Below are 15277 nucleotides of genomic sequence, written 5' to 3'. Positions count from 1 at the left end.
CACCGTCTCTTTTCAGTTTCGAAACATTTTCATCACCCCACCAAAAACTCCCATACTCATTTATCATACTCTATCTCCATCCCATCCCACCCCCCCACCCTCACCCCCATTTTGCTTTCTGTCTCCGGATTTGTGGATATAAAAGGAGCCATACAATATGTCACCTTATGTGTCTGGTTTCTTTCACTTAGCCTGATGTTTTTGAGGTTCATCTAAGTTGTAGCATGTATCAGCACTTAAATTCCTTTTTAATGGCTGAATAATATTCCATTGTATGTATATATCATAATTTGTTCATTCATTGATGGACATTTGGGTTGTTTCCACTTTTTGACTGTTATGGATAATGCTGCAGTATAAACATTTGGGTACAAATTCCTATATGGGTAGATGTTTTCATTTCTCCTGGGTATATACGTAGGAGTGTAATTACTGGGCTATATGGTAACTCAATGTTTATAAACTTTTTGAGGAAATGTGTGTCAATTTTGGCTTATCATCTAAAACCCCCCACATCACCAAACTTGGTTGATGGATTCTATCTCCTGTGTATCCCTGTTTATTATTCCCACTACCATATACTAAAGGTACACTTTTCAGGATTACTTTAATAGCTTCCTTTCTGGTTTCTTCGTCATCACATGGCCTTACTCTTTCACATACTTTTTTTCCACATATCTTTCATATACTGAGAGATTGGTTTTTGAAAAAGTAAATCTCATGAGGTCACCTCATTGTTTTAAAAACAAAACAAAACAAAAACAAACTCTTCAAAGGCTCGTCATTTCTCTCTGGATAAAGTCTAAACTAACATGGCTTCTAAAGGCTCTTTGCAGTCCTTCCGACATGCTATCTAGCTTCAGCTGTATGACGCCCCTCCGCCCCCCATATGCTGATCTCCATATTTCAAGTTTTTGTATATGTTCCTCTGTGTAAGCCTTGCACCTTCTCCACCAAAATCCTTTGTCTTATTTCAGATGTCTCTTCTCTTTTTAGATGCCTTTCTGTCTCTTCATGATTATAATGTGCCCTTCTTTGTGCCCCTCCAAATTCTTATACTAATGTTGGAGCATTTAATTGCCTGTTTACTTCTATGGGAATCAGGAGCTGATAGTTAAGTGCCGGGTGATGCAGTACAGACTAAAAGTATGATTAATAGGAATTTAGCAGAAGTCAAAAGAAGATTATTTGGTAAGTTATTTAGGGAAGGCCCCATGGAGGAATTGGACCTTGAAGGAATCATGAAGGTAGGTAACGATCTGCCACTAATAGGTAGATTAAGCCTGTTAAATACCCATGGATCTAGGCTATGAGGATCCACGCTATGGGCAAAAGCCATGACAAAACTGAGATAGATGGACATCTTGCAGCATTACTTTTGCATTACTTAATGAAACAAGGAATGGACACAATCACTCCTGTAGAAGAAAAGCGTGGAAAGAATGTGCAAAAGATTTTTAAAGAACTTATGGTGTACTGACAAAAGTGAGAAGGAATAATTTACTTTATGGAAAGTGTAAGGACGTTTTCAAGGGTAATTTTGACCATGTATGCTAATTTAAGAATTTACCCACCTACATTTATAAAATTCCACTGAACTTCTGATGTAAAATGCAACCATTAGGTGATTTCTAGATAAATTATAGAATCTTCCATAAGACTCTTGCATATGTTGGAGTGTTGGAGAAAATGGTCTAAGTAATATACCAGTGTTTGTCTAGAGAAAGGTTAGAAATGAGATAACTCAGTGTAGACTTTACCTGCCCAGATTGTAATTGTCTATGCTCCACTCTGTCCCTCAGTTGACAGTAAAAGTGGGACTTTCAGATCTTTCCCAGTATGTCTGCAGCATATTGGCACTCAGTAAATGTTTGCATTGATAAACAAAATAACAAGATTGAAATACTATTTCTTTGCATTTTCAGTATTTTTAAAATGTCTTAGAATAGCTGTTTAAAAGTAAAAATGCATTTCTTGTGTTTCAAAACACAGTACTGATTTAAAACTATTTATAAAAATCTGTTTTGCCAGTTAGGCAAAAATACTAGACTTATAAATTAAAAAAAAAAATCTCCCCTCAAATTTTGAGAAAAGAAGCCATTCACGTTTAAATATAAATAAACTTTCACTTTTGGCTCTCTCTGTGTTTCACTGGCATGTTGGAGTGTTAAATCTGTTGAAATAACCACCTCTGATTCCTCAAAAAATTAATATTTTCTTCTCAGTTACTAACACACTTTGTTCAGTCTTTTATAGCACTCTGAGTTGTATTATACTTACTTATCATGAGACTGAGCTCCTTGAGGATGATGGCAGGAATTATATGAGAATTACAAACCTGTTCAGCCTCCCAGCAAGCCCTCTCTCAATCGCTCTCCTGTGTGCTTTGTCCCACTTCTCAGTTTGAGCCAACCAGTGCCGCTTGTTGGTGATTCATATATTTATACGCACACACAATCGTGACTGTGGTGATGGCTTCACAGCTGCATACATATATCAATATGTAAAAAAATAATGTAATTTAAATATGCGCAACTTACCGAATGTCAATTATATCTCATTGAAGCTGTTTAAAAAATCCTGACATGACGCTCACCATGGATTGGTCATTACTTTATTAAGCTCTGTGTCTCTAGGAACTGTTTCTTACCTGTCTCCTCTAAGGTGCCCTCATGGCCTGTTTCCCCGCCACCTCACTAGTTCTTTGCCTCTGTTCTCATCCCCAGCCCCCGTCATTCCCCATCCGTGCTAGAGCACTCTCTCTGGAAGAGGAAAATCTCATGTTGCTACTGCTGTTCCTGTAGGCTCCAGCTATTATTCTTTTTTTCGTGCATATTTTTTTTTTTACATCTTTATTGGAGTATAATTGCTTTACAATAGTGTGTTAGTTTCTGCTTTATAACAAAGTGAATCAGTTATACATATACATATGTTCCCATATCTCTTCCCTCTTGCGTCTCCCTCCCTCCCACCTTCCCTATCCCACCCCTCTAGGTGGTCACAAAGCACCAAGCTGATCTCCCTGTGCTATGCGGCTGCTTCCCACTAGCTATCTATTTTAAGTTTGGTAGTGTATATATGTCCATGCCACTCTCTCACTTTGTCACAGCTTACCCTTCCCCCTCCCCATATCCTCAAGTCCATTCTCTAGTAGCTCTGTATCTTTATTCCCCTCTTACCCCTAGGCTCTTCATGACATTTTTTCCCCTTAGATTCCATTTATATGTGTTAGCATACGGTATTTGTCTTTCTCTTTCTGACTTACTTCACTCTGTATGACAGACTCTAGGTCCATCCACCTCACTACAAATAACTCAATTTCGTTTCTTTTTATGGCTGAGCAATATTCCATTGTATATACGTGCCACATCTTCTTTATCCATTCATCCGATGTTGGACACTTAGGTTGCTTCCATCTCCTGGCTATCCAGCTATTATTCTTAAGCTACTCCTGGGTGCTGGAAACTCTGGTCAGCAAGGGGGTCAACACACATAGGCAGGATGGATGGAGCCTCTGCTCTCTCTGTGCTCAGAGTCTGATGGGCCGCACATGAACGCCAACTGTAGTTGTATATCCCCAAGAATACAGAGGACTTACTCATGTAGACTTATAGTTATTAGTATAAATGAAGGTTGCTTAAGCAGCAAATTCCAATGAAAAGGTATCAGGCACTCTTGGTGTTTCTGAATATGTATCCTAAAGACCACAGCATAAGAATTACCAGAAATATTGGTTTGATTTCCCTCTGAACCAGAATCTCTAGGGGATGGGCCTGACACCTGCATTTTATTTTATTTAATTTATTTTTTATTTTAAAAAAACGTTTATTTATTTATTTGGCTGTTCTGGGTCTTAGTTGTGACATGTGGGATCTAGTTCCCTGACCAGGGATCAAACCCGGGCCCTCTGCATTGGGAGTGTGGAGTCTTAACCACTGGACCACCAGGGAAGTCCTGACACCTGCATTTTAATAAGCTCTCTGTATGGCTATACCTATATACCACTAGGGAGCTACTAGAATGGTGAGAACCTAGCTGGAAACCAGGGTAGAAGTAAAAGGGCACGGTAGAAGTTGATTTTCTGGATACTTTGCTTTACCCATTGCTTCTTTGTGTTATAGAAATGGAAATGTTTTGGACATCAGGTAGCATTTTGCTAATGGATCCAGGTGTGTTCATTTAACAGGTTAGAATTTATAACATGTATATTCAAGTTCTGTAATGAATGTTGGGTGAAGATTATTTACTTAAAATTTTTGATAAACATTTTCTTTTTCCACAGAACTCAACAAAAACCCAGTGGAAGGCTTTTCAGCAGGTTTAATAGATGACAATGATCTCTACCGATGGGAAGTCCTTATTATTGGTCCTCCAGATACACTTTAGTAAGTATAATGGAACTAACATCCAAGTGGAGCTCTTTTAGCAATTGAAATATAAACTATTTTGACAAACTGAAGTTTCCCAGTTTATAAAAGTGATAAAGTTAATCAGTTTTAATTAATCACTATTAATTGATGTAAAGATACACAACAGAATGTGGTGTAATCAAAGAGCAACAGAAAAAGATGGAATTTCTTAAATACGTTATGTAATACATTTTTAGATTCAAAGACCACAGTCTGATTTTCTGTTCTGTGTGTTTGCAGACCAACTTAAACTTACTAATATTTAATGTTCTGTAAGATGGATCTTGACTATCTGATGTTAGTGACTAGTACAAGTCTCACACTTTTTTTTTTTTTTTTTTGCGGTACGCTGGCCTCTCACTGTTGTGGCCTCTCCCGTTGCGGAGCACAGGCTCCAGACGCACAGGCTCAGTGGCCATGGCTCACGGGCCCAGCCGCTCCGCGGCATGTGGGATCCTCCCGGACCAGGGCACGAACCCGTGTCCCCTGCATCGGCAGGCGGACTCTCAACCACTGCACCACCAGGGAAGCCCTCACACTTTTTATAGAAGTTGAGGTATTGAAAAAAAAATGCAGCAACCTTCTCAAAGAAATACAACTGAAGGACAGCAGGGACCTTCTTGGGGAGTATACTTGGTCACTCAACTGTGGTCCTTGATGGTACTAAGCAGCAAGGATTTGGATACATCAAACATTTTTTTGATGGTAGAATAGTTTTATTTTAGATGTTCTGAGATGGTAACTCCTTTGTCTCCCCTTCGCCAACACCTGATGTAAGAGAAAATTCAGAGCTAGTTCTATACCAGAGCAAACTGGTATATGACATACAGAGTTGAGCTGTAGTATTGATTTGGGGGTTTTCTGAGGTCTGAAAAAAATGATTTATGTTTTGTCACAACTGTTCCCAATCAGAATTTTTGCTGATCTCCCAGCGGTATGTTTGCATTGGTAATTGTTTTTTTAATGGTATTATTTTTATTTATTTATTTAAAAATATTTATTTGTTTATTTGGTTGCACCAGGTCTTAGTTGCGGCTCGCAGGCTCATTAGTTGTGACATATGAACTCTTAGTTGTGGCATGCATGTGGGATCCAGTTCCCTGACCAGGATTGAACCCGGGCCCCCTGCATTGGGAGCTCGGAGTCTTATCCACTGTGCCACCAGGGAAGTCTCTGCATTGGTAATTGTTGCAAACTAAAATAACTCAATTTAGTCATTCTACAATGTTAGTTTGGTAAATAACAGTAGCCAATGAAAGCCATCCTAGAGGTATTCCTCCATAACCTTAATATTATTTATTTGAAAGCAAATTTCTTACCAAATTTTGCACACAAAAATCATACATACAGCCTGGCCTATGAGCCTGATGAGGTTCTGGTCGTCTAGGTTTTTAAATCAAAACATATTGTGTGAAGGTTTACTCAAGGGAGATACAGCAACATTCCAGTGACAGAATCTTGTTAATCTTAAAGTTGATATGTGATAGCAAGAGAAATTCTTCTAAACTAATGTCTGTGTAGAAGATTAACTAGGCATCCAGGTTTGACCTCGATCTCTAAGGACCTTGCAAAATTCGTACACTTTTTTCGTGTGATGGTGGCAAGCATCTCTAAATATTATCAGCTGGTCCATATATATGTTGTGTCCCTTCAGCTTTACCAAAGAGAGACACTTTAATACTCATTGCACTAATTAGGCCATTCTTGCCGCCAATAAAAATCTATTTCTGGCCTTTCGTATACATTTAAAAACTGCTGGCTGTTGATCTGAGGTGTGGACAGCAGAAGCATTTGTGGCAGCTCCTCTGGAGTTGCTGACGAGACAACTGGCTGCCACTTCTGCACTGTCCCTTCCTGATGAGAGCACTGGCTGCACCTGGGCTGCAGTTTAACCTCAGTGCCACACGTACTTTGAACATCCTGTGAGTAATGAAGCCTTAATGCAATTGACAGACCTTATAATAATCATCCAAAATTACTTTGGTATGATTGCTTTTTATTAATGACCTTTTCTAAAATTCATGTGCTGATAGTTATAAAATTGTTTTTAAAGCCCTCAAAAAAGAGGTTTATGATTTATTGAGTTTAGGCCGTCCCTTTTAGCAACTTCCTACTTAGAATGGTTGCAAAAATAAAGCAGTGTACTGGCATTTACATTACTCATTGATTTAGTTTCCACAAGTTTTTTCAGTACTCTTATGCTAGATGCTAGGAACATGATCTTGAATTAGCTAATAGTCACTGCTCCCAAAGAGGTTACAGTTTAGTTGGCAAGACAGCTCATTGCATAGTTATTTAATACACTTTGAGGACAGCCATGATGGAGGGAGGCATTAGGTGTTGTGAGAACTCGTTGGTAGCATGGCAGGTTATGACTGTGTCAGGGAATTTTTCCCAGAGGAAGAGATGTCTAAAGTGGGAACTGAAGAGTTAGTAACTGTAATAGTTAGTAGGCTTTTGGCTTCAAGCAACAGAAATTGGATTTTAGCTGGCTTAGAAAATAAGGAATTAAAAAAAAAAATAAAATTATTTATTTATTTTTGGCTGCATTGGGTCTTCGTTGCTGCATGCTGGCTTTCTCTAGTTGCAGCGAGCGGGGGCTACTCTTCCTTGCGGTGCACGGACTTCTCATTGTGGTGGCTTCTCTTGTTTTGGAGCATGGGCTCTTGGCGCGCCAGCTTCAGTAGTTGTGGCACACGGGCTCAGTAATTGTGGCTCGTGGGCTCTAGAGCGCAGGCTCAATAGTTGTGGTGCACGGGCTTAGTTGCTTTGTGGCATGTGGGATCTTCTCGGACCAGGGCTTGCACCCGTGTCCCCTGCATTGGCAGGCAGATTCCTAACTGCTGTACCACCAGCGAAGCCCCGTCTTGAGGCTTTCTCTACGAAAAACATTCTGAAACTGGTGTGACATGCCTGCTATTTTCAGACTAATGATTATCAAGTAGTGTGGCTAGCTGCCCATATCCTCGGCAAGAAAAATGTCAGGTAGGATGGCAGTAGGTTTTTACAGAAACTTTAGGAGACATGGGTAGCACCATGTAATCATAAATCTTATAAATTTGTATGAGGGAATGGTGAATGTGTACCTTTCCTGTATCTCTTATTCTTTTTTTCATCACTAATGGCTAGTGTGCTCAAGAAGTATGCTTAATTTTGTTTCCTACCTCTGCCAATGATGTGACGAATTTGGAGAATCTTAAGATTATATGTATTTTGTAGTATTATTGCCTTACCTTGAGTGGGTATAGAAAATGAAGAGGTGGCTAACTAAACTCTCTGATTAATATTCTTTTACACTAACAAAATTCTTCCACAGTTCTGTTTAAAACTTAGAGGCGCAAGCCATATATTCTGTAATGAAATTTTGGAGGGAATGAACCTGCCTGCATGGCTTAGAAATTGATTGATCAATGGCAGTGCCGTGCCACTTATCATTTAGTGCTTAAGAACGTGAGTTTTGGAGACTGTCTTTGTTTAGCTCCCTGAGGCTATCACTGTTATCTGTGTGACTTTAAACAGTTATTTAAACTTTGTCTTGTTTCATTTCTAGGGTAAAACCCAATGCCTAGAAAGAGTTCAGAATGTTCAACATTCTGTTGTTTGTAATAGCAAAAGAAATCGGAAGCAAACATTTTGATTGTAATAGAAAAATTGTGGCAGGTAAAAATGAATAAACAGGAGACAGATATTATCAGGAATATATAAAAGAACAGTGTTGAGCAAAATTTCAGATGGCAGCATATGGTATATCATTTAAATAAGTAAATATGGCAGAATGATAGGATCTGACAAAGTAGAATGATAGGATCTGATACTTGTAAGATTTTTATAATTTTAATACAAAAACAGTAAGGGAAGTCTAATAGAAGAAACTTGAACTAGGCCTAGATTTCTCAACCTTTTCAAATGTGAAACTATTGGTTTCATACCTCTTTTTAACATCATGCTAGTAATTATACTATTAATACCTGTGAAGAGAATGTATAATGGGAGGGAAGGTATTTTTAATTCATTGATGCTTTTCATAAACTGCCATTTTGTTCATCATAGTAGATCTTTATATATTTGAAAAATAGTGAATATGTGACATTTTAATATTTAGTTTACTATGTTTTGTACTCTTTGAGTGTTCTGAGTTTTTTGCTAACTTGGCTGTTCACTGTTCACTAGAAGTTTGTGCCCACAAGTTGGGACTACTGAACTAGGCTTTTAAAAATAACAAGTAGGATTTTCACAGGTATTAGAGAAGTTAAAGATTCCACCTGTAGGAGAAAAACTGTAAGGAACTGCATGATTAGTTTAGAATGGGTGAGGACATTGCAGACAGAGTTAAAATTGTGTACTTTAAACTTTTAAGGATAGTCCTATTAAAATTTAAAGATTGAAAATAATTCAATAGACTAAGGCAATTTTTCATGATAGGGATTCCAATCAGCTAATATAAAGCTTTTTTTTAAAAAAAATTTATTTTACTTATTTATTTTTGGCTGTGTTAGGTCTTTGTTGCGCAGGCTTTCTCTAGTTGCAGCGAGTGGAGGCTACTCTTCGTTGTGGTGTGCGGGCTTCTCATTGCAGTGGCTTCTCTTGTGGAGCACGGGTTCTAGGCATGCAGGCTTCAGTAGTTGTGGTGTGCGGGCTCAGTAGTTGTGGCTCACAGGCTTAGTTGTTCTGCATGTGGGATCTTCCCGGACCAGGGCTCGAACCCATGTCCCCTGCATTGGCAGGTGGATTCTTAACCACTGCGCCACCAGGGAAGCCCCTAATATAAAGCTTTTAAGTAGATCTGATATCAGTTAGAACTCAGGGACCCAGGAAAGCTAACTTAGTATCAGGGAATAGTCTTACCAGTGGGATAAAGTACATGGGCTTTGTGGTAGCTGTTTTGATGTTGTTTTACATAGATTCTTGGCTGTTTTCTGTATTTGTGGCTTTCAAAGTGTTTTTGTTTTTCTTTTTGTTTTTGTTTTTTGCGGTACGCGGGCCTCTCACTGTTGCGGCCTCTCCCATTGCGGAGCACAGGCTCCGGATGCATAGGCTCAGCGGCCATGGCTCACGGGCCCAGCCGCTCTGCGGCATGTGGGATCTTCCCGGAACAGGGCACGAACCCTTGTCCCCTGCATCAGCAGGCGGACTCTCAACCACTGCGCCACCAGGGAAGCCCTTTTTATTCTGTTTTTATTTGTTTATAAAGAAAACTCGTTAGTGACTCACTTACTTAGCTTTGCAGCCCCAGTTTGAAAAACTAGTTCATAGAATTAATATTTCCTAAGGCCAGTTTTGGCACTAATTTATCCAGTTGGGGTAACATAGTCCGAGAAGGTAGACTTATCTCTTAACAGTGTAATGCGCTCTTTACAACTGCTGTTCTAGTCTCCATTCCCTCAAGTCTTCATGTTTTTTCCCTTCAATAGATAGTCTCATAAATTATGAAAATTAAGACCATAAGGCAGGCATAAAATGTGTCAGCTTTCTTCCTTTTTACCCCTGGATATCTGTACTACATTCAGTCTGTTTTCTTCCTGTGCAAAAGGAAAGGATATTCTTTCTTTTTCGTGGTAAGCCCTTTACTACCCTTATTTTCTTTCTTCTAATTTCTCAGTTACTCTGTTTCGAGGTTTTTAAAGTCGAGGTTACTTTTTATACTCGGAATCTAGTGGCCTTTCCTAAGTATTCAGAAGTGTTTGGTGTTAATGATCTACCTTTCTTTGTTTAACTCCCCTCATCTTGCTTTTATGATTAGAAAAAGGCAATAAGAATTAATACTTGCTTGTGGTTAAAAATTCATGGTATATCAAAATGTACAAAGCAGAAAGTAAAAAAATCTCATAATCTTGTGCTTCAGAGTTAATTAACCATTATTATTATATATTGGTGTCATGTTTCCAGACATTTTTCTATTTGTATATAAACATACCCTCACTTTTTCTTTGTAAAGGCAAATGGGCTTATTCTATAGATTAAAAAAAAATTTTAACAATAGATTGCTCATATCATTCCAGTATTTATTACCGGTATTTTTCTTGATACTTTCCTCTGACTCTAGAATGGTAAGTGCCATAAATCAGTGATCTCTAATGTTTTGGTCCCTGTTGTATTCTTTTACATACAACAGTGCCTCCCATAGGTAGATAATCATTATCTATTTGTTTAATGAATGAAAATCATTTAATGAGCTGAGGATTCCATTTCTCGATGATCTGAAACAAACACAGTCAGATGACCCTGCTCTGATGGGGTGTACATCTTACAATAAGAGAATCAGAGGTGTGAATTGCTTTTGCAATAAAGAAATGAAAAGAGGTCCATGTGATAGAGGGACACAGTGGCTAGTTAAGATTGGGTAGTCAAGTAAAATCATTCTCAAGAGGTAACATTTAAGCTGCGTTCTGAATATGACAAAGGGAGAACAGTGTTTCAAACAGAGGAAACAGCTAGTACCAAGGACACAAGTCAGGGGCTTTGTCGTTTTTGCCCCATAAGGCTGACTTTTTTTCATTGGTTTTCTTTAACAATGACTTACGTTGTTTTGACAGTTGTTCAGGAACAGTTCCTAAGCAAATGACAGTGCTCTGCAGTGCCTTAACACAACAGTCACAGCCACATGTGCCTATTAGAATTAAACAAGATTAAAAATTCCGTTCCTCAGTTGTACTAGCCATATATATATATATATTTTTTTTGTGTGTGTGTGGTACGTGGGCCCCTCACTGTTGTGACCTCTCCCGTTGCAGAGCACAGGCTCCGGACGCACAGGCTCAGCGGCCATGGCTCACGGGCCCAGCCGCTCCGCGACATGTGGGATCTTCCCAGACTGGGGCACGAACCCGTGTCCCCTGCACTGGCAGGCGGACGCTCAACCACTGCGCCACCAGGGAAGCCCTCGCCATATTATTGATACAAGTGGTTGGTGGCTAACATATTGGCCAGCATAACTATAAACCACCTCTAGTGTGTGAAAGTTCTGTTGCACAGCCCTACTTTGGAAAGTCACCAATTATAAACTCCTTGAGAGACTTTATGCTTTGTTCACTGCTGTACTCCCAGTGTCTGACACGTAAAGACTGAATAAATATTTGTTAAATGATAAGATGAATAAATGGATGGATGGATTGAAGGTCAGCACAACTGTTCCCAGAGAGGGAATAAGAAAATACATAAGCTCTCAGATGAGAAAAAGGTTGTTGTGTTTGAAGAACAGAAAGAAGACTGGCTGGAACTAGAGAGAAGAGTGGAAGATTGAGATCAACGTAGAGAAATTGGCAACTTGACCCTGATAGGCAATGTTAAACTTAACTTTTAAATTTTGTTTTAAGTGCAGTGGGAAGAGATTAAAAGGTTTGTAGCACAGCAGTCGTGTAATCTGATCTGGATGCCTTTTTTTAAAGCTGTTTCTTTCATTTTACTGTTTTTTGAGAGTTTAATAAGGTGGTAGGTATGACAGTTTATTAAACTGGATATTTGAGTAAAGTAAACTGCTTGAAATCCAGATTATTTATTTTGTTTATAATGTTAGCACTAGCATCCTTGTTTTATGTTTGTTTTAATAATTTTCTTATTTATAAGCAGGAACTTATAGGCAAGAACTTGTTTTTGTTTTTGTATTTCCAGTGAAGGTGGTGTTTTTAAGGCTCATCTCACTTTCCCAAAAGATTATCCCCTTCGGCCTCCTAAAATGAAATTCATTACAGAAATCTGGCACCCAAATGGTAAGTTTATCTAGTTTTACTTTTACATTTGCAAGTATGATGGCCTGTCCCTGAAGTTTTCAAGGTCAATAAGGAAGATGTAGTTCTCAATGAAATTGCGTTGGAATTTTTGTACTAAGTTTGTTGTGTTTGTTATGCACATGGGCTTGGATTTAGATTCCTTAGAAGAGAAGAATTGACAGAGATCACATGGGGAAAAAAATCTTCATTTATTTATTTATTTACTTACTTAGTTTTCAGCTCGTTTTGAGACTCATGATGTTCCTAACTGGAGGCAGGGTTGGTGGGTGATATTCAGCATTAATAGAGCTCTTATAATTGAGGAGATAATTTCCAAGGTATTAGGTGACTCATTGGCTATTACAAAGAGCTTAGAAGTAATTAAACCTGGATTTTTAATTTCTATTTTCTCATCTTAGCTCCTAGACTATGGACAACGCTTAACTTTTAATGTATGTTCTTAGCTGTCAAAAAGGAATGTCTTACCTACATCATAAGGTGATTGATAGGATCAAATGAGATACAATACTGTGTGTTTAAACCTTCAAAAGTATCCAGTACTGCAGTGCATAAAATGGTGACATTGACTTTTTTACCCAAAGATGTACTACCATTTAAAATTCACTTTGTGAGCCAAAGGTTAGGCCAGATAAACTATGTGTATACACAGTCTCCCTGAACTTTTGGCCTTGTTTTGTATGATAGAGCTTGCAAGAATTTCTTTCCTAAGTATTTTGACTATCAGTATTTTGTCATCAAAGTTGTCTTTTTAGACAATTACACTGATCTTCATTCTACTTCTCATAGTCCAGACTTTCAGTTGCAAGGAAGAGAAACCCTTATATATTAGTTTAAGCAAAAATCAGTGAGGGTAACAGATGCATGAATAAACCAAGGCTTTGTTTCAAGGAAGTGTAATAGCACCCAGTGACTTGAAAAACAGATGAGTCTTACTTAGGAGAGACTAGACTGGCAAATGGAAAACTATTGGGAACCAAGGAAGCCGCCATATTTCATCACATCTAAGATAGCAGTGATGACAAAAGACATAGTTAATTTTTGCACCAGGAAGAAGGGAGAAAAATAATTTCTTTCTGGTAGAACACATTAGCGATAATCCTACAAGATATATGGAGGCACGAATTGACCACATCTGCCTTGGACGTTTCTTTCATTTCTTCCTAGCCTTTTGGCAGTTTCTCCTGCCTTCTCTTGAATTACTTGATGTGTAAGTCAATCTTTTTCCACCTATTTCAAAGGAAAATGTAACGAAGTTTCTGAATGTTGTCTCTACCACAAATTAGCTATATTACTGTAGGTAAAAGCCTCTTGAACCTTAGTTTCTCTATCTGTGAGAGTTACATGAGAGAATATATGTAAGCAGTACATGGAACCTCTGTTAAGAGGAACAATAGCAGTGGCCTCCGTAGTTTAAGAGGGCAACTGAAATGAGTGTTTATTTTCTTTGTTTTTTAAGGTTGAAGGGATTGTTGGTTTGCAGACCATAAGGGAGAAGGCATTAGAGAGTGAAGTAATTAAGACGTGATTTGAGTGAAGGGATGCTTTGTGAAGAAAGGATACCCGAGGAGGCAATGGGCCAGGGATGGCAGGTTCAGAAGGAGCTAGACTTAGAAAGGGGAGTGAGAGTGGTCTGCAGTGGGAATGAGGGGAAAAACCAGCATTTGAATTTCTGCTAGGTGCTGGAGATACAAAGATGATCGAGTTATGGTCTTTCTGTAAGGATATTATGGTATGTGTAAGGGAAAGACGGACATAAATTTAATGGTGAAACAGAGACAACAGTGATGTTGTTATAAAGGTGTTTGGTAGCATAGAAGAGGGAGTCAGGGAATGATGGAGAATGTGATTCTTAAATAGAATTTTGAATATGTATCTTTAGTCGTGGGGACTCAATAGTTTTAAAGCTGTATAGTAGGTTCATCATGACTATATTTATGTCTAGAAAGTTTATACTCACGGGGGAAGGTTTGGAAGGGAAAACCAGACAAAATAGCTAGGAGATAGAGGATTTTATCAATTGCTAATGGGTACGGCATTTCTTTCTGTGGTGATGAATATATTGTAAAATTGATCGTGGTGATGGTTATACAACTCTAAACATGCTAGAAACCATTAAATTGTATACTTCAAATGCATGAATTATATCTCAAGCTGTTTTATTAAAAATTATTATATGGTAAAGTCATACAAGTCATTTGTATGACTTAGATGCACTCAATTTGAGACTTGTTTTTCTGGAGGTGCAGTTGCCATAACCACTTAGGTAATTAAAGAAAACTAGTCAAGGCTCAGCAGTGAGCTTAGGGCCTTGGAAGCTACTGACATCAAGATGACAGGTAACGATATCAAATCATCATGTGGTATACCTTAAACTTACACAACGTTTTCTGTCAATTATATCTTAATAAAGCTGGCGGGGGGGAGATGGTGGGTAACACTGTGATATAATGAATGGTTTAATTTACTTAGGGAAAAGAGGATTAATTTTGGAGATTAGGATAACATCAAAAGTCAGACCAAGGAAAAGGAAAAGAAGAAAGTGATTGAGAGAATGGCTTCAAGAACCAGGGAAAGGAAGTGTGCCACGGAAGTAAGAGAGGAAAATGTGTCCAGGAAGGTGTCCTCAACGGTATCAGTTGTTTTGGGCCCAGAAGGGTTGACTTTAAAAATACCCAGGAGAATATGTTCTCCCAGTCACTTTGTGAGAATAGTCATAGCATCCTGTTTGGAAGCAGAAGACAGTTTCCCATAAGGCAAAAAAGAGAGTACCCAAGTGTAAATAGAGAAGACGAGGGGAAATCAGATTTTCCTAATTTTAGAGCACAGCTTCAAGAGAAGGGAGATAGCTTGAAGGGTATGCATGGTTCAGGTAGTTTAGTTTCAAGATGGAAGAAGAGCTGTGTTTTCTTTTCAGTCATTGATGCTGAGACTGTTGGCTGGCTACTTATGGGGAAATTGATTTAGAAATTTTCTTCACACCAAACAGCAAAGTGAATTAAAACTCTAAATGGAATAAAAAGTTTCAAGTGGTTTTTAAAAATAGTGAATATTATTTTCTGGGTGTTAGGAACAAGGAGTTTCTAGTTTCAAAAGCAATAAATATTGGAAGACTATAAAGAGGAAAGAGAAATGGTAACTAAA

General features: G+C 38.4%; 1 protein-coding gene across 5 annotated transcripts in view; it reads left to right on the top strand.

Annotated features, from left to right (window-relative positions):
• Nucleotides 1–15277, top strand: part of UBE2G1 (ubiquitin conjugating enzyme E2 G1) — a 104057-nt gene that overhangs the window by 67052 nt on the left and 21728 nt on the right. For 4 of the 5 annotated variants that reach the window (XR_004481917.2, XR_004481916.2, XM_033423172.2 and 1 more), the window contains exons 2-4: nt 4122–4169; nt 4283–4385; nt 12018–12115. Coding sequence is in view for 3 of the 5 variants with exons in the window: in XM_033423172.2 (XP_033279063.1) it covers nt 4122–4169; nt 4283–4385; nt 12018–12115 (249 nt within the window). In the remaining 2 variants the exon portion in view is untranslated. The remainder of the gene's footprint in view (nt 1–4121; nt 4170–4282; nt 4386–12017; nt 12116–15277) is intronic. The other variant, XM_004267021.4, reaches the window with a different exon arrangement.

Source organism: Orcinus orca, chromosome 19 (assembly GCF_937001465.1).
Source record: "Orcinus orca chromosome 19, mOrcOrc1.1, whole genome shotgun sequence".
Classification (NCBI taxonomy): domain Eukaryota; kingdom Metazoa; phylum Chordata; class Mammalia; order Artiodactyla; family Delphinidae; genus Orcinus; species Orcinus orca.
This window is presented reverse-complemented; position numbering and strand designations above follow the sequence as displayed.